The sequence below is a fragment of the Carlito syrichta genome, unplaced genomic scaffold, assembly GCF_000164805.1.
Source record: "Carlito syrichta isolate Samal-C Ts95f unplaced genomic scaffold, Tarsius_syrichta-2.0.1 Scaffold313379, whole genome shotgun sequence".
Classification (NCBI taxonomy): Eukaryota; Metazoa; Chordata; class Mammalia; order Primates; family Tarsiidae; genus Carlito; species Carlito syrichta.
In genome coordinates, this window is record NW_007257475.1 from 70,346 (window position 1) to 97,531 (window position 27,186).

General features: G+C 42.3%; 2 protein-coding genes across 3 annotated transcripts in view; both read right to left on the reverse strand.

The window, feature by feature from the left end:
* ZNF285 (zinc finger protein 285) overlaps positions 1-16,144 on the reverse strand; it is a 29,388-nt gene extending 13,244 nt beyond the window's left edge. Inside the window, exons 1-2 of the mRNA XM_008070368.2 lie at positions 16,068-16,144; positions 276-333 (exon numbers count right to left, since the gene is read on the reverse strand). Of these exons, the coding sequence (XP_008068559.1) occupies positions 276-290 (15 nt within the window). The 5' untranslated portion in view covers positions 291-333; positions 16,068-16,144. The remainder of the gene's footprint in view (positions 1-275; positions 334-16,067) is intronic.
* The window catches only part of ZNF229 (zinc finger protein 229), a 14,025-nt gene continuing 2,246 nt past the window's right edge, over positions 15,408-27,186 (reverse strand). Inside the window, exons 3-4 of one of the 2 annotated variants that reach the window (XM_008070367.1) lie at positions 19,726-19,852; positions 15,408-17,954 (exon numbers count right to left, since the gene is read on the reverse strand). In XM_008070367.1, coding sequence (XP_008068558.1) covers positions 15,709-17,954; positions 19,726-19,852 — 2,373 coding nt within the window. In that variant the 3' untranslated portion in view covers positions 15,408-15,708. Of the gene's footprint in view, positions 17,964-19,716; positions 19,853-27,186 lie in introns of both variants that reach the window. The other variant, XM_008070366.1, reaches the window with a different exon arrangement.

Here is a 27,186-nt window from a genome sequence, read left to right on the forward strand (position 1 = left end):
GCCCAGGTGGGTCTCGAACCCGCGGGCTCAGGCAATCCACTCGCCTCAGCCTCCCAAAGGCGCGGGATTACAGGCTGAGCCACCGAGCCTGGCTTTATTTCTTCATTTCTAAGAGGGAGATATACCATCTACCCACACAGTGGTTGTAAGCAAGAAAGATAGAGTACCTAATACACAGTAGTCACTGAAATAATGCTGACCTCCTTTCAGAAAATAGAGGTGCCTGGTTCCTCAGAATGAACATGATATTTAAAGAGAAAGGAACCTTAACTTACCTGGAACTTGATCATACTGTCTTCCTCTTGGAAAGTACAGGATTCTGGAAAAGTAGAACTACAAAAAGAAAGAATCCATGAGACCATGGATTCAACAAGTGGTGAATGAATATTTGCTCCTTCTTATCTGTACAATTTTCTCACACCTTCTCTCCCAATATGTTTTCTCTTCTCGCTCTCAACAGACTGAACTCCTACCTCCTTAAGACTTTCCCCACCCTGATCCTAATCCCAGGCCCTTGTGTAGCTCTTATCTGCATCACTGAGATTTTGAGTCAAAATCTGCAATTTTTCCTTTTCTCAGACTTGTAAATGGATTGACTTCACCTACAACCTAATTACACTGGAAAGAGGCTCCAGAATTTGGAGAGAGAATTCAGAATGGCAGGATCCTTTCCCTGCTTCCACTTTTGCATGCAAGACCTGGTCCTGTATGGCTGGGGCCTGTGGTCTAAAGAACTTGCAGTTAGCCGAGACCTTAACTCTTGGCTTCCAAAACTCTCTCTCAAGCACTCATTGTATTTCCTGAAGCTCCACTGCTTTTGCAAATATCGACGACATATCTATGACATGTAAGGCACAGTCTCTGCTTTGGAAACACTCACAGTATACTGAGCTACAAACTTTCTCTGAATGCCAGTAGACTGAAATAGTAGACAGAGACCCTGTGTATCACTTCATATACATTTAATGTCCTTCCTTTCCTGATTATCAGTGGATTCCCTCATTCACTAGCTTTTTTTTTGTGTGTGTGTGTGTTGGAGTCACTCTGGAGTGCAGTGACACATTCACGGCCACCCCAGCACTGACCTGCTGGGCTTGGGCAATCCTTCTGTCTCAGCCATCCAAGTAGGAGGAACTACAGGAGTGTGCTACCATACCCAGCTAATTTTTTATTTATTGTAGGGACAAGGTCTCACTAAGTTGCCTGGGCTGGTCTCGAACCTGCAGGCTCAGGCAATCCACCCGCCCTGGCCTCCCAAATTGCTAGGTGCTGGGATTACACGCTGAGCCACCAAACCCAGCCCATTCGCTAGCTTTTTAGGTTGGGTTCAGCCAATGGGGAAAGCCAGCAAGAGATCCAGGAAAGGAACTAGAGTGAAGTAAGAATATTTATCTCCCCAGCTTTTTCTCTGGAGGTTGCTTTAGACAGGTTATGTTCCATATCCCTTGACCAAAGTTCATGGCCGCTGTCAGGACGCTCTCATCTCATAACTCTCTTCAGGTTCTGATAACAGCCCCCTCCCTTAGCCCTTCAGTCCTAGGGGCAGTAAATTATCTTGCTATTACTAGCTCTGGGATATTGCAAGATCCTTTGTTGATTACCACAGCCTATCTACATCTTTGTAAATTATCCCTTCCAAGTTATGCGATTTGAGTGTGCTGTTTATTTCTTGCTGGGATTCCATCTGATAAACTCTATAAACACAGTTGCCTCTGGCCTTTGCAGATAAACTTACTGTATAGAATTGTCACTATGGGCACTGTGAAAACTCTGAAGATTAAAAAATAAAAGCCAAAAACCACATCTCTGCCTTCTCAGAAAGTGCTTCTCAAACGATCTGTGGTAAAGGATCAGTTTTTATCATTACCACTTTTGCTTTCAATTTGACATGACCTGAAATTTTGGTAAGATACAGTAAAAAGAAATTACTAGAAAGAAGGAAATTTAAAAGGTGTACAAATTAAAGTCCAATTTCTATTATTATATTAGTTAATATAATAATAAAAGTATTAAATGTTTACACTCAAGTCCTGAAATTATCTGGTCACAGACCAATAACATTTCATTTTCCCACTGATACCAGTCCAAGGGCTACCCTTTGAGTTGCAGCTCACAGGGTTCTAGAATCAGTTTAATAGGATACGAATGTCTTTTTGGTAAATCCTTGGACTCTTTTCTCTCCTTTCTTGCCTTTATGAAAGAGCATTCATCACTCCTTATTTTGGACTCCAACAGAGATTTGTTCAATTCATTCTTAGTACAGCACTAACCACATAGTTTAAATAATAAAAATCTACCAAAGAACACCCCTCCTTTCCCTTGTCAAAAAACTACCAATCCTGAAAAAATAACCAAGTCTTGTCTTTTATCCGCTGTACCTGGTAAAGATCCTGCCATTTAGCAAGTATTCAGTCAGTACTCCTTGATGTTAACACATGCACCAATAAAATCAGCTCTGATACATTAGAGGTATGAGCAAAGACACAAACACACCAGGCTCTCCACTACCAGAACCTACTCTCACCTAAGAGCCAACAATGGGATAGGTTTATTTGCGCATGCACACACACACACACACACACACACACACACACACACACACACACACAGGCTGGAGGGTTGGTTTCCTGGATTTGGGGGTTCAGGCCCTCCCTGTCTGTATCAAGGCAGAAACCCTGGCAGGAAACAGATGATAGTTCAAATTCGAGGGGAGTTTAATAAACAGACTACCTTCAATGGTATAGACTGGTTGTTAGGAAATCACAGGAGTAATCAGAAGTGATTGGGAGGTACCATCACTACACCTGGGCCTGAAGGGATAAGGGGAGGGAAGAGTCACTAGAGCCTGAGACAGAGGGAGCTCTGTGGAACTCCCAGGAATTGTGCCCTTTCCTTGAGAAATGTAGCCAGTCTGCGACAACCCTGCAGAGAGAGAATTGGGGGACTAGGTAACCAACTCACATTTCTTCCTCTCTCCAAACTCTCCTGCTGAGACCTCCCATTGGTCAAAAGCAACCAAGGCCAGAAAGCAATGGCATCTTCTCAGGGAAGAGAGCAGGGTAGAAAAGGCAGAGAGTAGAATCAGAGATGGGAAACCAAAGATATGTGGCAGAGCACATCTTGTTCCTTCTCTCCCTGCCAAGTCTGCCTCGCTGTCTCCCACAAATGCCTCTCTCATCCCTCAACCTGATAACTACTCTGATCTGAGTCACTGCTTCAGGAATGAGACCAGGTGCCCACATCAACCTCTTGGAGTGAGGGCCTAGAGAGAAAATGCAGCTGAATCTGGAACTGCAATTGCCCAGAAACATAGTCAGAAATAGAAGTCCCAAGTCCTCCCTCAAATTTAGAAAGATGCCTGATTCTTTCTAGAAGTTCTCAAGGCCACAGAAATGGGGAGAGAGAGTAACCTGAACTCTTCAGATGTACCTAGCAACTCTGTGTAATCATCTGGGAAACAGGATGAAGATCATTTCTTTTGTGTGTGTGAGTGCAAAGGTCTTGTGGTCATGTCAAAGTTGTACATCTGTGGTCTGTGAGTATCTGAGTCAAAGGAATATACAAGATTAGCTTCAACCCCAAGGGCCTATGGCAGGGCTGCAGACAGGGCTGCCCCTAGTCCATGCAATGTTTTTGGACAAATTAGAAAAATGAATCCCTTCCTCGAAGTACTCTTCTTCCTCCTGTTAGAAACTCATTACACTGATTTTGCTGGAACAAGGCACTTTGACCACTATCTGTAGAAAAATTGTGTGACTGTGTTCTACAATGTGAATGGCACACCTTAGATGTGGTCCCCTTGTGCAGGATGCAACCTGCAAAACTGTGCACTGCAGCCCTGACCCTCAAAAAAGTCTGTCCAAAAACCTAAGGCTAGTGATACATGGCTGTGTGCATGTGACAAAACCTAACACTATCTGGTTCAAGTGACTTATGAAAGAGTTTTTCCAATGACCTTTCCATATACTGCATCCATGAGCATCATTCCCTTGTAGTCAGATCATTGAATCTTATATCCATAACCATTTCACATTGTACTGTATTTTTCTATATTATTATTATGTATTATTTCCTCTCCTATAACATGGACTTGTTCCTTGTGAATAGAGACTGTGCTATTCATGCACATGTGGCAAGTTGGAGCATGGGCTAGGGGCCAAATGAATGAATGAATGGGAATTCGGGGTCTTCATCAAGCTTGGTTTTTAGACTGAAGAGGCCAGGTTCTGAGATAAAGAGTAAGGAAAACTTCCATATTTGGCCCATTCATTGAGTGCTAATTCTAAAAAAAAGACAGAAGAGCCCAGCTGTTAGGATAGAGGCCTCTGAAATCAAACTGCCTGGGTTCACAGCTTGGCTTTGTTACTCATTGGCTGTGTACCCTTGGGCAAACTATCTCCTGGTGCCTTAGTTTCTTCAGCTGCACAAGACAGGATATTGAAACTGCATTTCGTAGTGTGGTTGTGGTAATTCAAAGAATTATGACACGTAAAGGGCTTAGAGCAGTGCCTGGCCTACAGTAAGAATCCAAAAAAAAAAAAAAAAGTTGGTTATTATGCAGCAGGCTTCAGATATATAAGTAAGTCCTTCATTTGAAGGAAGACAGACTAGGGGCACAGACAGGCGAGCAAATTAGCTCACTGGAATGCGAGAAATGCTGCAACAGACATTCCACAAAACTGTACAAAGGCATAGGGAATAGGAAATCAGCACATCCCTAGAGGGGTCCAGGCAGCCAGTGAGAAACCCGCAATAGAGCTGGAACTGATGCCTTAAGGAAGTAGTAGATGCTCGCCAAGCTGACAAGGAAGGAACAGATAATGGACAACAGAGGCTATGTGGGCAGAAGGATGGATGTGAGAATGAATTCTGTGGCCCAATCCACGAATGGGAAGCACCTGGGTCTGGACCAGAACACAGGGATCACAAAGCAGAATGGCTAACATGATGCCGGAAACACCACCAGGGACCAAATCCTGAAGAATCTTGGATGCCATGCTAAAGAGTTCGAAGACATTGTTGCTATTACTATTATTATCCTTCAGGTCTTGGTTTAGACATGACTTCCTCCAGAAAGCCTTCCTTGATAACCCCTACTACATTAGGTACCTACTGTGGTTAGCACCTCTCCCATCACAGCACTAACCTGTGGTTTCTTTATTATGTTCCGACTCTGGTTACAAGCTCAGAGAAGACAGAAGGACTACATTCCTTCATTCAACACATATTTATTAAGTGCCGACTGTATGTCAGGCAGTGATCTGGACACTGAGGATACGGCAGTGATAGTACAGAGAAGAGGGGAAAAAAAGGGAGAGGAGTGGAGATAGAGAATGAAATAGGATCGTCAGAAAAGGGCTCACTGAGAAGGTGCTGAGGAGTAAAGACCTAGTGAAGCAAGGAAGTGAGCAATACAAACATCTGCATGAAGACTGTGCTAGACAGAGGTAATAGCAAGTGCAAGGTGGGAGCATGCGTGGTATGTGGCTAAAGCAGAGAGGGTGAGGAAGGGATCAGGAGGAGATGACGTCAGATAAACGGGAGCCAGATGGTATTCGTTCTTGTAGACCACTGCAAGGACTTTGCTTTTGTGCTCATCAGATGGGAGCAACAGGAAGATTCTGAACAGCTGAGTGACACAATTTGACTTAAGTATTGGCAGGATTACTCTAGTTGCTGAGTTGAGAATGGACTGAAAGTGGCAAGAGGGGGAGCAGGGAGATCAGTTAGGAGGTTACCAGGAGAATTCCCCCGCAGGAAATGACAATGCCTTGGATCAGGGTGGTGGTAGTGGCGGGTAGTTAGAAGGCGTTGGATTCTGCAATGATACTGAAGTCAGCAGGATTTGCTGATCTTGCATGTACAGTGGGAGAGAAAGAAAATGGAGGCTTCGGCCTCAGTGGCTGGAAGGGTGGAGTTGCCATTTCCTGAGATGGGGAAGACCACGGGAGGTGCAGATTTTGTAGGGCAAGGTTCCTAATCCCTCCCTCACAGCACATGAGATAAGAATAGAGCTAGTTATCTGGGACAGTTTTCAAAATTTATTCGGTGACACAAAACTCCAGATTTATTAGTCTGAGTTGCCTCCCTATTGCCAGAAGCCAGGATCTTCGTCCTAAAGTCAAGAATGCCCGGCTGGAGTCTGAGCTGCCAAAACCCAAACACGGAGTTCAGGAGTTCTCGCTCTCCAAGAACCCAAGGGTGCTGAACCAGGGTCGCCCCCGCCACTCCGAGCAATGAACAGCCCACGCCTTCTTCGGTGCCGAGACAAAGTGCTTAAGCAAATCCCTCCCCCTTTTCGGGGAACGCACAGCCCAAGTCATCCCTCCCAAGCCCGGGGCCCACGCCTCGGCCCCCGCTCCCGCCCTGACCCAGAGACGCACATCCCAAGACCTAGCCGGGGATGCACAGCCAAAGCCACTGTCACGAAACGTGAAGATGCCCCTCGTGTGTGTCAAGCCGGGTTGCTCCCTACACCGAGCCCAAACTACCCCCCCCTCCATCCCAGGTAGGCCAGGCCGGAGAGGCCCCCGGACCCCCAGCCCACCGCACCCAGGAGGCCCTTTCATGGGTCACCAGGCCCCGCTTCCAATTTCTCCTACTCCAGTCGACCGGGCCGGGTCACAACTGCACACCCTCCACCCCGCCTCCCGGCGACGCCTCCGAGCGGGGCGCGGTCCAGGGGGGGACTCACCTCGACATCCTAAACATTGTGTCCCGCCGCGCGCGTCCGGGACCACAGCGCATGCGCAAGGAGCCCGCGGACTACAACCCCCAGAAGGCTCCGCGCGCGAGGCTGTCCCGGGGAGGCGTGGCTGGCGCTGGGGCCGCTTGAACTCCGTGCGTTCAGCTAGAGCAGTAACATGCGTTATAGCGACACAGTGACAGTGATATGTTAAGTCACTCCCCACCAGTGATAAAAAGGAAGGGAAAGACTCAGTATTTTACCACCCGGAAACGAGCCCTTTAGCATGTTACTGACGTTCCTTATAGGTTTTTGTTCTGTAGATACAGCCTTTAATCTTATATGATTTTTTCCACGGTCTGTTTCTATGGGTGGGAACTCTGGAAAATCTTCTACATTTGAGACCTGACATTTCCCCTTCTCGGGAGAAGCAGAAAGAATGAACAGCCGCTGGCTGAATCTTGAATCGGGGAATGGGCAAGGGTCTCTTGAAAGACACATTTCATCAAATCAAGAAAACTGGAAATTTTTTTTTTAGAAATCACATTTATTGAGACTTACCTTTTCTTTTTTTCATTTTAAAATTTATATTAAAGAAAAATTTTGGTGCCCTAATTGGGAAAGTAAATTGAATGAGGATTTCACTAGAGGTTCACAATTCTAGCCTGGAGGAAAGCGCCAAAAGCAGGTGAGAACCATCTATCTCTCTCTCTTTGGAAAGGTTGCCAGATCCTGCTGACAGAGGTTCTGTTTGGAATGCCTGTATCCTTGAGCTTTGGGGGTGGTGAACTAGTTCTAGTCCTAGACAGATAGTGAAGACTGCTAGGCAATGGACAGGAGGGGCTGGTTTAATAACATTTAGCTATAACTTGACATTGCAGCTCAGGGCACATAAAGAGACAGCACAGTTCTGTTAGCCTATCTCTGTCTTTTGATGTTTAACATTTCAGTTTCAGTGTGATTTAAAAAAAAAAAAAAATCTAGTAAGATCTCCCATAGATGGGAGCCATCCTTAAAAATGGCGGAACCTAAAACAAGTATTTTTATTGGATGAGGACAAGTATCTTCTTTAATATGTCTTGATAAATCTGTGATAAATATGTAGATTTTCTACATTTTAGTTAATTTATTCTCTTTTAGTCCTGAAAACCTACAGATCACATTCGGCAGGTTTCCGACTTAACCATCTGGAGAAGGTCTTATGACTCATGGCTTACATTCAGTCCCTGAGTAACAATCTTATCATGAGTTCCTTGAAGTTTTAATGTACCAATTAATACGTAACCTACTGACACCTAAAAGGACATTGATTTGTTTCTGAACCATGAAGTTTTACTGGTTATCTTGCAAGTAGTACATCTTAGCCTGTATGGTGTGTTGCCAGGTAGCATGCATTGTGTTGATCTATGGGTTCTTTTGACTCACCACAGAAAAGAATTTCAGAGCGAATCCAAGTAGAGTTTAAGACAGAAATTATTAGAGAAAAAGAGGCATGCACAATGAGCACGGGCATCTTAAGAACACCCACTTGTCTTTGACAAGAAGTTTTATATACTTTTACTTGATTAGGTTAATCATGAACTAAGAGGGTGGACTGCGATTACCATCTCCCCGCCTTTGATGAGCTAAAAGGATGGGGTTTTCTTAGAACATCATGTCTGTGTTTTGGGTGACTTCCTATTGTTTCTGTGATTTGCTGCACTGGTAAATCCACATTCCAGTCCACAGCCTGGTGTGCCTGGTCAGTTGGGAGGAGGTTGTGTACCAATAAGAAAGATGTCTGAATGCTTAATTTCAATTTAAACCACCTGCAAGAAACTTATCTATGTCTAACTTGCACGGAATAACCTGCCTCAGTTGTACTGTGCCAATGACTGCAACCCCTGTGTTGTGCACGCCAATGAAAAAAGGCAGCTTTGATATGAGGAGTCCCCTCCCTTTTCTTGACTTTTTTTGTCAGAGTCTCTGTCACCCAGGCTGGAGTACAGTGGCATGATCATAGCTCACTGTAGCCTCAACCTCCCGGGCACAGGACATCCTTCTGCCTTGGCTTCCTGAGCAACAGGGAATACACACACATACCACCATGCGTGGCTAAGTTTTTGATTTTTTGTAGAGATAAAGTCTCGCTATATTGCCTACACTGGTCTCGAACTCCTGGGCTCAAGTGATCCTCCTGCTTTGGCCTCCCAAAGTGTTGGAATTACAGGCATGAGTCATCACACCCGGCCTCACTTCTCCTAAACTTTCTGATAAAATCATTCCAACTGGTGACAGACTTGGGACATGCCCAACTTTGTTGGTGTATCTCCCGGGTCAGTTCTCACATTTGGCTTCCAGAAAACCTTTATCCAATTTTTTTCTGCCTCAACAGAAGTAACAGAAAGGGTCGACTGCCTCTTTCCTCTCTGATCTCATCTTCCTACTACTTTTTCACTTGCTCATTCCAGTCCAGACTGACTTCATGCTAACTCTCAAACATGAGTCTGCATGGAACGTTCTCTCTAGCACTTCTCCCAGGTGGCCACAAGGTTTGCTTCCTTACCTCATTTATTCTTTGCTCAAATGTCACTGTCAGGGAGGTCTACCATGATGCACCTATTTAAAACTGCAACAGCCTCTAGCACTTTGCCATCTGCATTGCCCAACTTTACTTTCCTCCCATGGTCTTTAACACTTTCTAAGATACTATATCATTTACTTAAATGTTTTGTTTACTGTCTACCTCATCTTACTAGGATATAAGCTCCATGAAGACAGGGATTTTTGTCTATTGTGTTCATTCCCTACTATGTGACAAGCCGTTTTAAGCATTGGAAAAATAACAGTGAACAAAACAGACAAAAACACTTGCCCTTTTGGAGTTTAATTTGTTGAAAGTTATGTCTTTAATTGTTCTCAAGTGTTTTTGTGTGTGTTTTGTATATATCTTTCTTTTCCTGAATTAGGCTTGTAAATGTTTTCCTGTATTCTGATATTTTCCAAAACCACTCCATTTTTATTATTTTTGTTTTCCATTAATTTTTTTAAACAATTCCTCCTTTTGGGATTATTCTCTTTTATAGTGCTCTAAGTTGAAGGCTTCATTTGACATTCTTAAATTTTCAAAAATGAATTCAGAAAAAAAATTATTTTGGGCCTAATACAAGTTTATTTTTTTGTGACATCTATGTGTGCTGGAAAACAATGTGTATTCTCCATCAGGCGGGTATACAGACATCTGTATTTACACCAAACTTGCTAATTGTGCTATTCAAATTCACTGCATGCTAGTTTATGCTTACTTAGATTTTTCATTTTAGATTTGTCAATGACTGAGAAGTGCATGTTGTAAAGGCTCCCACTATGATAGTAAGTTTGTCATTTTCCTGATGTATCTGTATTACATTTGCTCTATTTTTTCAAAGTTGTTATTAGTTATACGGGTTGAGTACCATTATCTGAAATGCTTAGGAACAGAAGTGTTTCAAATTTTGTTTAGTTTTGGATTTTTGAATATTTGCATATAAGAGTATGTAATGAGATATCTTGAAGATGAGATCCAAGTCTAAACACAAGATTCAATTATGCTTCATATAAATGCTATACATATAGGTTGAAGATGACTTTATAAATTATTTTTAATAATTTGGGGCATGAAACAAAGTTTGTGTACATTGAACTATCGGAAAGCAAAGGTTTTGGGTATAGAATTTTCCACAAATGGTGTCATGTTAGTGCTTAATAAGTTTCAGATTTTGGAACATTTCAGATATTAAATTTTTGGATTACTGATGTTCACCCTGTACAAGTTTTATGGTAAGTATATAGTCTTGATTAACTCAGGATTTTAATAACACTTGAAGTAACTTCTATTTTTCACCTTGAGTGTAACTTTTAGTGAAAATTGCAACTGTTTTCATTAGAATTCACCTGCTATGTATTTTCATCACTTTGTCTTAAATTAGTATTGTTTCTTTATATATTCTTTATTATCATACTTACATTTAAATGTTACCTTTTACCCAGTCTGAGAGCTTGTTGTTAGTCTGAAAATATAAACCTAAACACATGTGTTAAAAACAAAAGGGAAAGTTCTGGTATAATAGACACAGGAGCTGCTATCACCACCTAATTACACAACAGTGACTCTTGTCTGAAATTCCAAGTTGCTTGGGAGGCTGAGGTAAGAGGATCACTTGAGCCCAAGGTTCAAGGCTGCAGTGAGCTGTGACTCTGCCACTGCACTCCTGCCTGGGTGACAGAGTGAGACTTTGTCTCTAAAAATAGAAATTAAAAAATAGGACAGTGACTCTCAACCAGGAATGGAATGGCATCCCCAAAAGTTTTAAAAATGTATAAGTGACCTTTGCTTGTCCTGACTGGGGGATGCATTTAATATGTAGAAGTAAGGAATGTGCAAATCAATCCTTCCCAACAAAGAAGTCATTTCTCCAAAACACACAACAGCAAACCCTTGAGAAACACTGCACAAAAGGAATGAAAATGAATAAAACAATTACATAAAAGGAAAGGAAATTTTTTAAAATTATTGTTAATAAAGGCAAAATAAGATGTTTTATAAATATGAAGGCCGGGCATGTTGGTTTAGCCTGTAATCCCAGTACTTTGAGAGGCTGAGACGAGAGGACTGCCTGAGCCCAGGAGTTCAAGACCAGCCTGGGCAACTTGGTGAGACCTCGTCTCTATGAGAAATCACAAAAACTAACCAGGCATGGTGACATGCATCTGTAGTCCCAGCTACTTGGAAGGCTGAGGTGGAAGGATCGCCTGAGCCCAGCAAGTCAAGGTTGTGGTGGCCGTGAGCATGCACACTGCACTCCAGCCTGGGCAACAAGAGTGAAACTCAAAAAAATAAAATAAAATAGAAATATATGGAAATTCCTCTACTAAAAGTTGATTAGAGGTCACCAGTATTTATATCATCCCTCCAAATAAAAAAATGTTTTAATGTGCTCTCTTCTTTCTTCCCTCTCCTCTCATCTGTCATATATGCCTGCTTGTTGTACACACTGTACACCCTCCTTTCTTGAATTTGTTTTGCTGGTTTACGTTCTTAAGAAATATTTTTTAGATAGTTGATAGGTGGTAAATTCCAAGTCCTTTTGTGTCTTACATCTTCCCTCTACCCTCAAAGTAAATGCTGGTTTGCCTAAGTAGACTACTCAGATAAAAGTTACAGTCCTTCATAACTTTAAAACATTGTGCCTCTTTTAGGTTTTACTGCTGATGTACAGTATGACAGCAAATTAATTCTCATTCTCTTACAGGTAATACTTAGGTTTCACTTCTCCTCTTGAGGCTTTTAAGGTTTTCCTTTTATCAACTGAAATTTTACCATATAAAATACATAATTATTATTTTTAAAAATGTATTCCTGTTAAGCACTCAGCAGGACCTTTCAGTAAGAATCTCATGTCTTTCCTCCAGCTCTGGGATATGTTCTATTTTATTTGAGTTTTTGCTCCCCAGCATTGTATATTCACTCCCTTTCTGACACTCTCATTAGCCACATGTTGGTTTCTTCATATCTCCTAATATCCATCATATATTCCAGAGGGCTATCTTCTTGCATTATACTCTAAAATAATCCCTTGCAAAAATTTTCAGCTCACTAATTTGCGCTTTTGGCAATGTCCATCCATTATTCTATCCACCAACTCATGTTTTTGTTTAAATCATCTTATTTAGATCATCTTATATTTTTTCACAAGGTAAGCTTTTTTCCAAAGATGCAACTTATTCTTGATACCTATTAAGTTTATTATGTTAATTATATTGATTTTGACATAGACGCACCAAATTTAACAAACAGAAAACAAGTAAGGAAACAGAATTAATAGGAAAAACAAACAGTGGGGAAAATTTTTTAAAAAGGAAGGGGTACAAGATTTTAAGAGTGGATTTATTTTGATGAACTGAGAAAATGTGTTTATATTACTCTCTTTCTGAAGCCTGAAAATGTAAAGGAAGTACACTTTTCTTTTTAAGTATAAACCTGCAACAATGAAGAAAACAAAAGGCAGCATCAGTAGATGAGAGAATTCCACAAATACCTAAGTCAAGTGAATAGAAAAATGGACTGAAGCAGGGCACAGGAGCCACAGCCTAGATAACATGGAGGAACTGCAGCGAAGACAGATGAGCTGAAGGGAAGAGCCCTGGACAGGTTCTAGACCCAATGACCACATGTGAGACAGAGGGAGGAACTGAGAAGTGGGGGTAGAAAGTTGTAGAAATTAAGATCTTTTTTAATCCCCATACCCACTCCTCTCCCTAATTCTCTTGCAGAGCACCAGGTAGTCAGGTCATTAGTTTCCTGACTAAAAGCCCCAGAGCATTCCTTACTCAAGAGATTGACTGGACTGTCTTGGGAGAACTAGGGCAGTTGGTGTGGGTGTTAACATAACAAGATAAAGCCCTCAACATTCTAGTTTTTGGGGGGCAACCCCCAGTGAAAACAATACGTTTTCAATCCATTCATCCAAAAAGAAAAAAAAAAGCCTGTTGTCAAAAGTAAAATCAGATCAAATTTAAATTTTTTAAAGTTTATTTTGCATCCTTAAAGCAGATCTTCTAAGGCCAAGTCCAGCATTCAGATGACTGCAGCCCTAACCAACACTGGACACCTACCTCCAGAACACTAGGGGACACACTATCCAGAATTTTAGAAGTCTGTTTTCCACTTTTGGGAATCCATAAACTTTTGAACCAAGACTTCAAAGGTTTGAGGGCCAGGGATGGTATCAGCATTTTTTGTTCTGCTGGCCATAAAATCCTACCCCATCACCTGAGTGACCATACTGAGGTTCCAGAAAATAATTGCTTTTTTCCCATGCCCCTTTCTGAAATGTAACCATTTCCCACAATCAACACTTTGTTTCAGACCCCTAGAAATGTTCTTTATTGATTCACATAGAAAATGCCCATTCCCAGCCCCTCCCCCATGCCTGTAACTTAAGACTCTCTGTCTGGCAGCCCCAGGCAACAGACAGGAGCTCAGGCCAGAGAAGCCCCAGGTCTCCTGAGACACCCAGATGGACAGTCAGCCTGCAGCAGCAATGTCATGCTGCACTGCCCTCTATGAAGTCAGGCCTGTGGCCCTACTGGTCTGAGAAGGCTGGAGTGCAGAATGGAGGTGCTGAGGTCCTGCCAATTTCCTAGACTCCCTCATCTCCCAGCCAGAAAATGATGTAGTCTCTGAGAGTATTTAAACCACAAATCTCATGGTTCACTTGTATAGCTTGTATTTGGCACTGGATGCTAAGTACAGTAGGAAAAGCAAAATAAAAATTGAGTTTACAACATGGATCTTTGACCATAAGGAAGTGTTCCACAACTAATTTTTTAAAAATAGCTTTACTGTGATTATAAAATTGACACTGTTTAAAAATATATATAAAAGTAAAACAAATGTATTACACACCCAGTGTTCCACCTGCTAGAGTGGAACAAGCAGTTAGAATACTGACGTCTCACACATCTTTCCCTCTCTTGCTCTAAATACAAACATACACAAAAATATATCAACAAAATGGGGCCATGCTAGAATTGTTGTTCTACAACTTTCCTGGCTCACCAAATAGTTCACAGGCAACCTTCAGTGTCATTCTATGTGTGTCCGAAGATTTTTAGTTTTCCCTTGTATATGCATGCCTTAACTCATTTAAACAATTTCCTACCAATGGGCACTCAGAATATTATGAATTTTTTTATTATAAAATAAATGCTACAAAACTCAGCCATCTGCTTATGTCTTTACCCACATGTGCAACTATCTCTCAAGTATAAATCACTGCACACTTATTGCCTCTTCAAAGATTATACAAATTGAATTAATACACTGACAAATTCTTTCAAAAATGATGATACAATTTCTCTCACCATAAGGGCATAAGACTGCAGTGTCCACAACCCCCACAGATGATAAATTTGGTGACTCTAATTTAGCAGTGCTAATATAGTAAGCTGAAAATGGTATTTCTGATTAAGATATCTAATATGTGTGCAATGTATATAAAAATGATGAAATGAAATGGGGTAAAAATATTATGATCTCAATAAAACAACAACAAAAAATACACGTAATAATATTCAGAACCTATTTTTAACCATCTCTAAAAAATATTACTGAGGGGTCATGTAAGATAACTTGAGTAAGTGGAAACAAACAGCATTTTCAAGATGGAAAAAAATAATCAGCACTTAGATTGTGCAAGTTCCTTCCAAATTAACAAATAAATTCAATAATGTCAATCAGATTCAGTTTTTCAAACCTGGCAAAAATACGTTTTCCTGGAGTTTACCATACCCTTTCTTATGTTACTCCAGGGTTTTTACCATACCCTGGAGTAACATAAGCAGATGGCTGAGTTTTGTAGCATTTATTTTATGATACCCTTTCTATGAGACTGGTAAAGTTTACTTCTGTAAAATAAAACACAATCGCAAAACCATGATGAAAACGTGAGACAGACACATTATCCAGACCTGCCAAGAGTAACTTTCACTTTAGCTGTTCCTGATCTTCAAAAAGTAATTTGCTTCAATAAATGTTAATGTCATCTTCTCATTTTTATAAAACTACCTTTGAAAAGATACTATGATATTGGTTTTAGAAAGGTGATAACCTTTTTCTACAATGTTCCATTGGTAGGTATCGGCCCAAACAAGAAATCTGTGTCCATAATTTGCACCTTGGATATATATTCTCGCTACTTGTACATTTCTAAAAGCTCCCTCTCAGGCACGCTCTGATGAAAGGGACAATTTTTACTGATGCTACTCCCATTTAAGGTCTACTGTGCTGTGAAAGAGATTCATAAAGACTGACTTTTGTGAATGAAGTGCTTACCTACTTATTCACACTTCTAGGTCTCCCCTTCCTGTGCAGACTAGCTGATAACCTTGAAATGTCAGCTTTTCCTGCCGCCCTTCCTATCCATCACTTTCTAAGGCTTTTCTGTGCTGGTTTTCAGATGGACGGAAAGTTATGCATTCCAGCTGGAATCTTCCACACATATCTATTTATTATAAGGCGTCTCGTTTAAATGCACTCTCTGGTGGTTTCGCAGACCTGAGCTATAACTGAAGCCTTTCCCACACGTACTACATTTATAGGGCTTCTCTCCAGTGTGGACCCTCTGATGGACATGAAGACAGGAGCTGCGGCTAAAGCCTTTCCCACACTCCTCACATTTATAAGGTTTCTCACCAGTATGGATCCTCTGATGACCTTGAAGATGTGAGCTCTGACTGTAGCCCTTCCCACATACCTTGCATCTATATGGCTTCTCGCCAGTGTGCACTCTCTTGTGACTGAGGAGACCTGAGCCGTATCTGAAGCCCTTTCCACATTCATAACACGTGTAGGGCTTCTCACCTGTGTGCAATCTCTGGTGGGTACGAAGGTTGGAGCCGTAAGTGAATCTCTTGCCACACTGATCACAGGTATAGGGCTTCTTTCCCGTGTGGACTCGCTGATGTTTGTGAAGGCTTGAGGTGCACCTGAAGCCCTTTCCACACTCTTGACATTTGTAAGGTTTCTCACCCGTGTGAACTCTCTGGTGAACGAGAAGCCCCGAGCTGTAACGGAAGCCTTTGCCACACTCAGCACATTTATAGGGTTTCTCACCTGTGTGGACCCTCTGATGGATGAGAAGGTCAGAGCTGTAAATGAAACCCTTCCCACACACATTACATATGTAGGGCCTCTCTCCCGTGTGGACCCTCTGGTGACTGTGAAGGTCTGAATTCCGCCGGAAGCCTTTCCCACACTCGCTGCATTTATAGGGTTTCTCTCCTGTGTGGACTCTCTGATGAACATGGAGATCAGAGCTCCGGCCAAAGCCCTTCCCACATTCACATTTGTATGGTTTCTCCCCTGTGTGCAGCCTCTGATGCATGAGAAGCCCTGAGCTGTAAATGAAACTCTTACCACAGACGTTGCATTCGTAGAGGTGCTGCCCCGTGTGGATCCTCTGGTGAGCTTGAAGGTATGAGTTGTGACTGAAACCTTTGCCACACTTGTCGCACTGATAGGGCCTCTCGCCGGTGTGCGTCTTCTGATGACTGCTGAGGTGAGAGCTAAAGCTGAATCCCTTCCCACACTCATGACAGCGATAGGGCTTTTCTCCCGGGTGGACGTGCTGATGCTTGTGCAGTGCTGACTTGGCGCAGAAACCTTTGCCACACTCGCTGCATGTGTAGGGCTTCTCCCCTGTGTGCAGCCTCTGATGGACTTGAAGCACCGAGCTGTAACTGAAGCCCTTCCCACACTCACTGCATTTGTATGGTTTCTCTCCGGTGTGAACCCTCTGATGCACGAGAAGGTTTGAGCTTCGACCAAAGGCCTTCCCACACTCCCCACATATATAGGGTTTCTTTCCCGTGTGTACCCCTTGATGAATAAGAAGAACTGATTTATACCTGAACCCCTTCCCGCAGACATCACAGCTGTGGGGCATCTCTCCCACAGGGACTCCAGGATGGCTGTGAATGTGTGCGTTTTGCCTGAAGCCCTGCCTGTGCTCAAGGAGACTTTTAAAGGATTTCTCTCCCATGGGAATTCTTCGATGTTGGTCAAGACAGGAACTCTGCCTCGAGCCCTTACCGAGCTCATATTTATAGGGTTTCTCTTTCAAGGGCACTCTCGGACAGGTGGGAAGATTTGAATCATCCCTGAAGTCATTTTCACATTTGTTACTTTTCAAGCCATTCTCTCCAGGGTTAGGATGACAAAGTATGGACTTTTTAATGTAGTTTTTTCTACATTTATCGCAATTACACAGTTTGTCTCTTTCAGGTAATCTGTGGTTATCATGACAATCTGATATCCAGCAAAAGTTGTAATCGTTCCAAGCACATTTATATACTGTATTTTCAGTGTCGAGTTTTTTATATCTTTCTTGAACATTCCACAGCTCATTCACAAAGGTTTTTGTCCAAGATTCTTGAATGGGAACCGGTCTTACTGCTCTCCAGGTTGGAAACTGCAGATTTCCTAAATCGATGGCCCCATCCCCCTGTAGACCGTCCACTGAATTTTCAGTTGGAAAAACCCAAGGAGTTGCTCCTTCCCACAATTGACAGGGAGCAACATCTTCTGAGACCTGGAAATCTTTCCCTTGTAGATTTACACTCCAGTCTTGACTCACTGTTAATTCACCAGCCACCTGTTGCCACATTTTCCAGTAGGAGAGCTCTTTGTGTGAATGGAACCTTATTTCTTTTGTTTGAATATCCTCCATATTCTTTCCATTCTTGTCTCCTGTGAGGTCAAGGACAATTTAGAGGTGAGAACAAGTAAAAGATTGGCTCAGGGATACCAGGCTTTCAGATTTGAACCAGCAACAGACTAGAGGCAAATTTAGCACTTATTTTTGTCTGAAAACAGGAAGAGGTGCCTATTAAAAAGCTTTGAAGCTAAATGCTAATATGATCCCATTAGTAACAAACAAGTCTCATCACAAAGTTGTCAAGCCAAAAAAGAAATTCTGAAAAGATTTTTATAGAAAAAATTCACTTATCCACTTAATGCTGCTGTTGTTGTCAATAATATCAAACACTATTATAACACTTCCCTTGTGCCAACAATGTAAATATATTAACTGATTTAATCCTCAGAATAACACTGAAAAAGGAACCATTATTATCTTCACCTTCTAGACCATGATTCAAGGTAGAGGGAGGGTAGGTGAGCTAGCACAGTATTCCACTATACTGTGAGGAAGTGGTAGAGCTGGGATTCAACTGCAGAAAGTCTGGTTTTGGGGCCCACACTTAGCCTTCTCACTACTTCTCAAGGGTAACTCTACTTCTGAGTATGTGTGAGCTAAACTTGGGAGCGAACAAAGCACCATATCCTCCAAGTGTATCAGCTGTGTCTGTGTCTTCTGTGAGCAGATTCAATAGGGATCCACACAATGCTAGTAGGGCATGGTGACATCAAAACACCTCTACCTTGATTCGTGGTCTAGAAGATGAAGATAATAATGGTTCCTTTTTCAGTGTTATTCTGAGGATTAAATCAGTTCATATATTTACATTGTTGGCACCACGCCTTAGGATTGTGTGGATTCCTATTTGGAGTCAGAGTCTCACTCTGTCATCTAGGCTCGAGTGCAGTGGTACACTCACGACCACCCCAGTGTCGACCTGCTAGGCTCAAGCGATCCTTCCACCTTAGCCTCCCAAGTAACCAGAACTACAGACATGCTACCACGCCTGGTTGATATTTTTGATTTATTGTAGAGACGAGGTGTCGCCAAGTTGCCCAGGCTGGTCTTGAACCTGTAGGCTCAGGCAATCCACTTGCCTAGGCCTCCCAAAGTGCTGGGATTACAGGCTGAGCCACTGAGCCCAGCCTGCCCGGTTATTTCTGTCAGAAGAAGAAAGTCCAGAGAGCCCCACTCGCTCTGGGTATATCATTCTCCGAAAGGCATGAAGAAACTAAGAGAAGATAGGAGCCTCTTATGTAGCAAGCTTACCTCCTCACTACCTAGCCAGGCTCTTGCCTCCAAGGACTCTAGGCGTCACGATCCTAACCTAGATATGCACCTCTTCGAGTTTCTCCATTCATCACCCAAATCTCCTAAAATTCCTAAGCTGAAATCCTAAACTCCAATGTGATGGTATTAGGAGGCAGGTCTTTGGGAAGTAATCAGGTCATGAGGGTGAACCCTGATCAATGAGATTAGTGCCCTTTTATAAGAGACCCCAGACAGCTCTCTTGCTCTTTTCTGCCATGTCAAGATACAACAAGAAGTCAGTCGTCTGTGCCCTGAAAGAGGGCCCTCCCTAGAACTGACCATGCTGGCATTCTGATCTCAGACTTCAGTCTTCAGACTGTGAGAAATAAATATGTGTTGTTCATATGCCACACAGTCTAGGGCAATCTGTTATAGCAGCCCAAGGTAAGACGAACAGTTCTATAAAATTAGGATGTAATCGGTGGACAAAGACCAAAAAATATCTTATATCCAGGGAATAAGAACACTCCAATAAATTCAGTTTCAAATGCCCAGAGAGATTCCCCTCACCCACGGAGAGCAGGTTCCGGAAGTTCTCCAGCATCACATCTCGGTATAGCTTCCTCTGGGCAGGGTCCAGCAGTCCCAGCTCCTCCTCAGTGAAGACCACAGCCACATCCTTGAAGGTCAATGGCTCCTAGAGTGGAAAGCACCAGTAGCACAAACATCTACTAGGTAAGGTAAACTGGGCATATGGGGTAGCAGGGGAAGGTGAGCAGTGAAAGAAAATAAAGGAAAGTCAGCAAGGGGAAAAGGCACATTTGGTGAAGTCTGGAGGAAACCAGGTGCAAACTTCTGAGCATACCATTCCACGGGAGTCACACAGGACTTGCTTAACTCCTCCAAAAATTAACTAACAAAGCATGTGAAATGTTGTCTACCAGAGAGGCTCACTGGCGACTCACTGACCAGTGTTTTCATTGTGGACTGGTTACACAGACACGCTCTGACTAGCATGTTATAATTCTAGCATAAAAGCAAGTTTTCAGCAAAAACCATATATTTGCACTAATAGTCTAGGTGCAATAAGCCATTCCTATTGTGAATAATGTTTGTAAGCCGGGTTCAGTGGCTCAGCCTGTAATCCCGTGCCTTTGGGAGGCTGAGGTGAGTGGATTGCCTGAGCCCACAGGTTTGAGACCTGCCTGGGCAGCAAGACCTCATCTCTACAATAAATCAAAAAAATCAGCCGGGCATGGTAATGCATGCCTGTAATTCCAGCTACTTGGAAGGCTGAGGTGGAAGGATCGCCGGAGCCCAGCAGGTCGAGGCTGCGGTGACCGGGAGCGGCCACTGCACTCCAGTCTGGGTGACAGAGTGAGACTCCAACTCAAAAAAAAAAAACAAATAATGTTTGTAGAGGCAAATGGTTTATTTGACAAAGTAAAACTGGACCTAAATCCTAAGGCAGCGGTAAGAATTAATTGAGGGAAAAAAGGAGAGGAGAGGGTTCCAGACAGAGGGGACAGTTAGTGAAAATCCTGAAGCAGTAAGAAGTCCCACATACTACAATAGCAGGCAAATGACACTGTGAATTAGGAAGTGGCCAGGTCTTTCAAAGTCTCTTAGGACACATTGATGGTTTTGGTCTTTCTTAAAACCAAGAAGCAAACACTGAAGGGTTGTTTAAAGTGGGTAGTGATAAGATTAGGTGAATAGCCTTAAAAATATGAATCTGATACAGTACGGAAAAACACACTGGAATGGGCCAAGGATAAACACAGGAAGATCACATAGGAAGCTGCTGCCATATTCCAGGGAGACATGTTAGCCAGGACTCAGATATGGCATTGGAAATGAACAGCAGCAGACAAGTCAGTAACATTCGGGGCATGAGAGAACTTTCTGGAGTGTCAAAAATGCTCCATATCTTGGTCATGGTGGTGACTACATATCGAAAAATTTATAGAATGGAACACTTAAAATGAGTATATTTTATGTATGTAAATAATATCTCAATAAAGTTGAGTTTAAAAGTCCCCTGGGTTGAATACTATTTTTATCCTTTCTTTACAGATGACGACACTGAAGCATAGAGAGGCAGGCAGAAAAGGGTTAACACAGCAGGCCCAAGACTGGTATCTTTAGAAAGGCCTATAGGGTTGGCTAACCCTTGGCTGGAGTCTGAGAATCAGCTTTCAAAAAGTTCCTCTTGCTCGTATGGTTGGGGCATGAAACCCTGGTGTACCAGCTCACATCACTGTTTGTATAATGATGTGATTTATGGCTGATGTGATTTTCTTTCAGGATCAGAATTTTGGTTCGGAGAAGGCAGAAGGTGCCTATGTGTCCAGCTCCCAACAAAAACCTAGGGCTCTGGGTCTCTCCTGAGCTCCTGTAAGCAGAAACACTGCCCGCAGGAGACTGCATTATTGCCACTGGATGTGCTCTGTGTGACCTTTCATGAGCGGAAGAGCACAGGAATCCTGCATGTGGATTCCACCAGACCTTGTCTGTGTCTCTCCCCCTTACTGATCCAGTTGGGTATTCTTACTGTGTCACTGTAATAATTCTTAGCCATGAGAAAAACTACACACTGAGCCCCATGAGTCCAAGCAAATGATCCTGGGGACCCAGAACCAGGAAGTTAAGTAACTTGGCTGAGGTTACACAGCTAATAAAAGAGCTAGAACTTAAACATACAGAGCCTAGTTCCAGCATCACTATACTTTAACAACCGTCCTATTAAAGGCAAGATTTGTTTCATCAGGGGACCAGAAAATGAGAGGATATAAAGCAGAAAATATCAAGCCCTTATATTTATAGTAAACTTACTATAGGGTAGGCATTAGGCTAAGTATTTTTATAGCACCTATCTCATTTATTCCTCACAGAACTCGCAAGCTAGTTACTACTATCCCCATTTCACAGATGAGAAAAATGGAGCCTCAGAAACTTGAATACTATTTGCCCAAGAACATACTACTTGGAAATGCAGTCAGGATTGAACTTGGGCAGCCTCACTGTGCTCCAACCACTTGAAATACTGCTACCCAAGTGAGCTCAAAACGATACAAGCCACAGGAACCCTGTCCTCCCTTTGAAGGAGCACCACCAACAGGGCACACTCCCAGCAGAAGCCTGGATTAATCCTGGATGGATCCCAAGACTAGAGGCAGTGTGCGGGGGAGAAAGCTTGGGCCAGAGGAGGTCAGTCAGGCAATTAATGAAACAGCTATGGACCAGTCACTAACTCCCAGAACAATATATCCAGCCCTGCCTTCTCCACAGAATCCTGGCATACCCAACCATCACCTCAAACCTAAAGAGTCCAATCAGAATGGAGTCCCCTCACATTATTCTCTCTCAATCTCCCCTATGTGGGTAAACTGCCATCTACCCTGTCATTCAGGCTAAAAACCTTGAAGTCATCTGGCCACCCTGCCATGTCCCTAAAACACTCAAGAGCACTTATCTTCTTTTTAATTTATTTACCCATCTCCCCCTTCTGCAATATCAGCCCCATGAGGCAGGAATGTTGTCTGTTCTTAATGTTTAGCCCATAGTTAGGTATGCAACAAATACATACTTCCAGAGTGAAAAGAAATGTGAATAGACCAATGACCTCACAAATAACTGAAAAAAAGTTGTTCAAGATAATGAAAAAGGATACTTGGTTAAATAACATTATAATTAAGTTTTAGTCAAACTTTAATTCCAACATTATTCATTTTTTCTTCAAATTTCTAAATTTCAAAAATATGTATTTACTATAAATAGCAAAACAATGCAGATATGCAGGTAACTCAGTGAACCAGGGTACAGAATACAGAAGCAAACAGGCACATGTAAAATATCAATTGCTATTTTTCCTACTCTCTCTGTATATTATATATTGTATACACACAAATATATATATATATAAACAAAGGTGATATTCTGGTTCACTTGCAAGTGAATGATTTTTTTAAATGACATTTTCATAATTGGCTACTTATCTTGAAGAAAATGAAGTGAAGGCTGGGCTTGGTGCCTCAGCCTGTAATCCCAGCACTTTGGGAGGCTGAGGTGAGTGGACTGCCTGAGCCCGCAGGGTCGACCAGCCCGGACAACTTGGCAAGACCTCATCTCTATAATAAGTCAAAAATTAGCCAAGTATGGTAGTGCACACCTGTAATTCCAGCTACTTGGAAGTCTGAGGTAGAAATATTGCCGGAGCCCACCAGGCTGATGCTGGGGTGGCCTTGAATGTGCCACTGTGCTACAGCCTGGGCGACAGAGCGAGACTCCAACTCAAAAAAAAAAAACAAAAGAAAAAAGAAAATGTGTTGGAGACCACTGCCCTGCTTGAACTCTGCTGAAAACATACTTGGCGTATGTGCAAAGTCACAACCAGCCAAGAATGCCTATAATGGCAAAGCCAGATAGGCATGTAAGCTGAGGCAAGTTCTAAAAGTACAGTGTCTGTTGTGTTAAAATAGATAAAAAGTTATACATTGTCTTGCAAGCAGCTGCACTACATTTTGCAAATAGTCACACTTTACCACAAAATCTTTCTAAGATCAAAACTGGGAGTTTTCTTTGCACTGTCTATATTTTGTCCTTAAAGGCTTATTTAACTACATCATTTTGTACTAATAAAAGTCTGATGGGTAAAAAACTTGGGGCCTTTGTCCTGTGAGGCAAAGTGTCCCCTGGTTCCCCTACCTTCTAGTTCTAAAAATTGTCTTGTAGATCGTGCTATATCACGCCATTCCTCTTTCAGGATCCTTTACCACCCAGCCACACAGGACACAACAAAAATGAAGTAAAATGTCAACCTAATGCCACTTACAAAAAAAAATTACAGCTAATATTTAATGTAAATATTAAGGAGCCATGTAGCTGCTGATTAGGTTAGAATAGGTAACACCTTTTGAAACCAGGTTTTCAAAAGGGAACAAATAATTTATATGCAAACTTAAACCTCAATATGGTCAAGTTACCATTCAGAAAGTAAAAACTGAAAGAGAATAATCGCAATACTTTTGATAGGCAAGCTATTAAGAAATCACCCAAAGCTGGGCTCAGTGGCTCAGCCTGTAATCCCGTGCTTTGGGAGGCTGAGGTGAGTGGATTGCCTGAACCCGCGGGTTCGAGACCCACCTGGGCAACTTGGCAAGACCTCATCTCTACAATAAATCAAAAAATTAGCTGGGCATGGTAGCACACCTGTAGTTCCAGCTACTTGGAAAGCTGAGGCGGAAGGATCACCGGAGCCCAGCAGGTCGAGGCTGTGGTGGCTGGAAGCGGCCACTACACTTCAGTCTGGGCGGCAGAGTGAGACTCCAACTCAAAAAAAAAAAAAAAAAAAAAAAACCACCCAAAACACAGACATGATGTTCTAAGAAAAGTCCATCCTATTAGCTCATCAAAGATGGAGAGATGGTAATCAAAACAGGTGACCAGATCCTGCAGCCCACCCTCTTAGTTCATGGTTATTCTAATAATCATAAAAGTATATAAAGCTTCTGGTCAAAGATAAGTGGGCTTTCTTTCTCTTAAGATGCCCATGCCCATTGGGCATATCTCTTTTTCTAATAAGCTCTGTCTTAAACTACACTTGGATTTATTCTGAAATTCTTTTCTGGGGTGAGTCAAAGAACCCAAGGAGGGGTAGGGAGTGGGATTGGCAGTAGTAGGAAACTACCCCGGGGGGGGGTGGAGGGGAGACCTCATCAACAAGGGCACCTGCATAATGAATATTTGTATACCTAACCCTGAATTGTACCCCCATCTTTAAAATTAACAATTAAAAAAAGAGCCCGATACCTAGCGAGGCATGTTGTCTCTGTCCCCTCCTCCTCTTTTTTTTCTCCCTTTCTCCTTTCTCCCCTCTCTTATCTCTGTTCTTTCTGTCTCTATCCCCACCCCAATCTCGACAGGGTCTCCTTCTGTCACCTTGGCTGTAAGTCAGTTGCATGATCCTAGCTCACTGACGCCTTGTACTCCTGGGCTCAAGAAATCCTACTACCTCAGCCTCCTGAGTAACTGGGAATACAGCATTTGTTTTCCAGGTATCTGAAGCCAGACTGGTCAATCTATGATGACCAGCTTTCCATGACTGCCCACCAGATCCCTGCCTGAAGTCACAAGATATGCATTGCCTTAACAACCTCAAGGCACATGACTAATGCAATAAACACCTAGAAATGCAGCTGTAAGGCAACTCTTACTCGTCCCCTGCCTTTCCACCTAAAAAGCTTAACCTTAAATATATCCTGCACCCAAACCCCTGAGCCAGACCTTTTCTGTCTGTAGAAAGGGGATAATAAACGTTCTTTCCTTTCAAAAAAAAACTCAAGGAGCATCACATCACACCATACCCCACAAGGCAACATTGTGGGATTGAGCCCTAAACCTGCAGGATCTGATGCTATCTCCAGGAATATAGTGTCAGAGTTGAAAGGGGGCAGGGAGTACCAGTTCATTAGACAGCTGATGTCCAATGCAGAACAGATTGTTTGCTTGGTATGTGGGAAGAAACCCTCACATATTTGGTTACACAAGTCTTCTGTCTGTGATTGTTGTTGAGTGACAACAGAAAATGCACTTTGAGTCTAAGTGTTTTTTCCTACACCAAACGCATCACTTTTGGCCCAGCAATATTTAGAAACTCCTATTATAGAAGTTAAAGATTAAATATGTGTCTGTACTGTTTGTAGTGCTAAAACTGGTAATAATCTGAATGAAATATTAAATAGTAAAATATGCACTACATGTAAAACACATATGTTTTCATTTCCTTTTTAAAAAGGAGGTCACATATTTTCACATGGCAATGAGAATACTAGATACACACTTTTTTGTTAATGTGTGTTCTCTAATATATCACCAGCTCTTAATGTTTAGCCCATAGCTCAGTGTGCAGTGTGAATTAAGGGAAAAAAGATTTGAAAGGGGAAATCAAATTTAGTTCATTATAGATCTTGGTATGGTCTGACCTGTAATAAATCTTTATATTAAAAGTTATAATAAATTATATGCAAACTAGTATTATATTAAATATTATATATTAAATATATCCTGCACCCAAACCCCTGGACCAGACCTTTTCTGTCTGTAGAAAGGGGATAATAAACTTTCTTTCCTTTAAAAAAAAACTCAAGGAGCATCACATCACACCATACCCCACAAGGCAACATGCAAACTAGTATTATTAACCGGGCCAAGCTACCTAGGCTTAATACTATGAGTATGGCAGACAATCCAAAAACATTTCCATGGCAGTACCACATGAAAGGTGAGGTCAAGCCGGGCTTGGTGGCTCAGACTGTAATCCCGCACCTTTGGGAGGCTGAGGTGAGTGGATTGCCTGAGCTCGCGGGTTCGAGAGCCGCCTGGGCAGTGAGACCTCATCCTCTACAATAAATAAAAAAATCAGCCGGGTGTGGTAGCGCATGCCTGTAATTCTGGCTACTGGGAAGGCTGAGGCGGAAGGATGGCCGGAGCCCAGCAGGTCGAGGCTGTGGTGGCTGGGAGCAGCCACTGCACTCCAGTCTGGGTGACAGAGTGAGACTCCAACTCAAAAAAAAAAAAAAGAAAAGAAAGGTGAGGTCAGGCGAGAGAAAAGTCTCATAGTTGTGAACCACAATGGCTTTTGAAGAAGTTAGAAAATGAAAGTTAAATAATAGGGAAGATAAACCCAGAAGTTACACCATTTATCCAATAAGAGTTCTAGGAGAACAAAGTGGATAACAACAGTAATAATTGACATCTGGACACAAAATGAATTATATGATGCCAGAAGAGAACCGAGCAAGGGAAGTAAAGTGCAATTCAAGAAAAGGACACCCAGTCAAGCATAAACACAATGGAACTTTCTGGAAAAAATGACTAGATTATCATAGCTCACCACAAGATTAATAGAAAAGCCATGCCCAAACAAGATTCATGCCAGAAGAAACAAAGCAACTTATACAAAATGGAGACTCAGAGGGCACTGCATCCACAAGTCTTTGGAAAAAACAGTGTGTGGGTGAAACTGAGGCA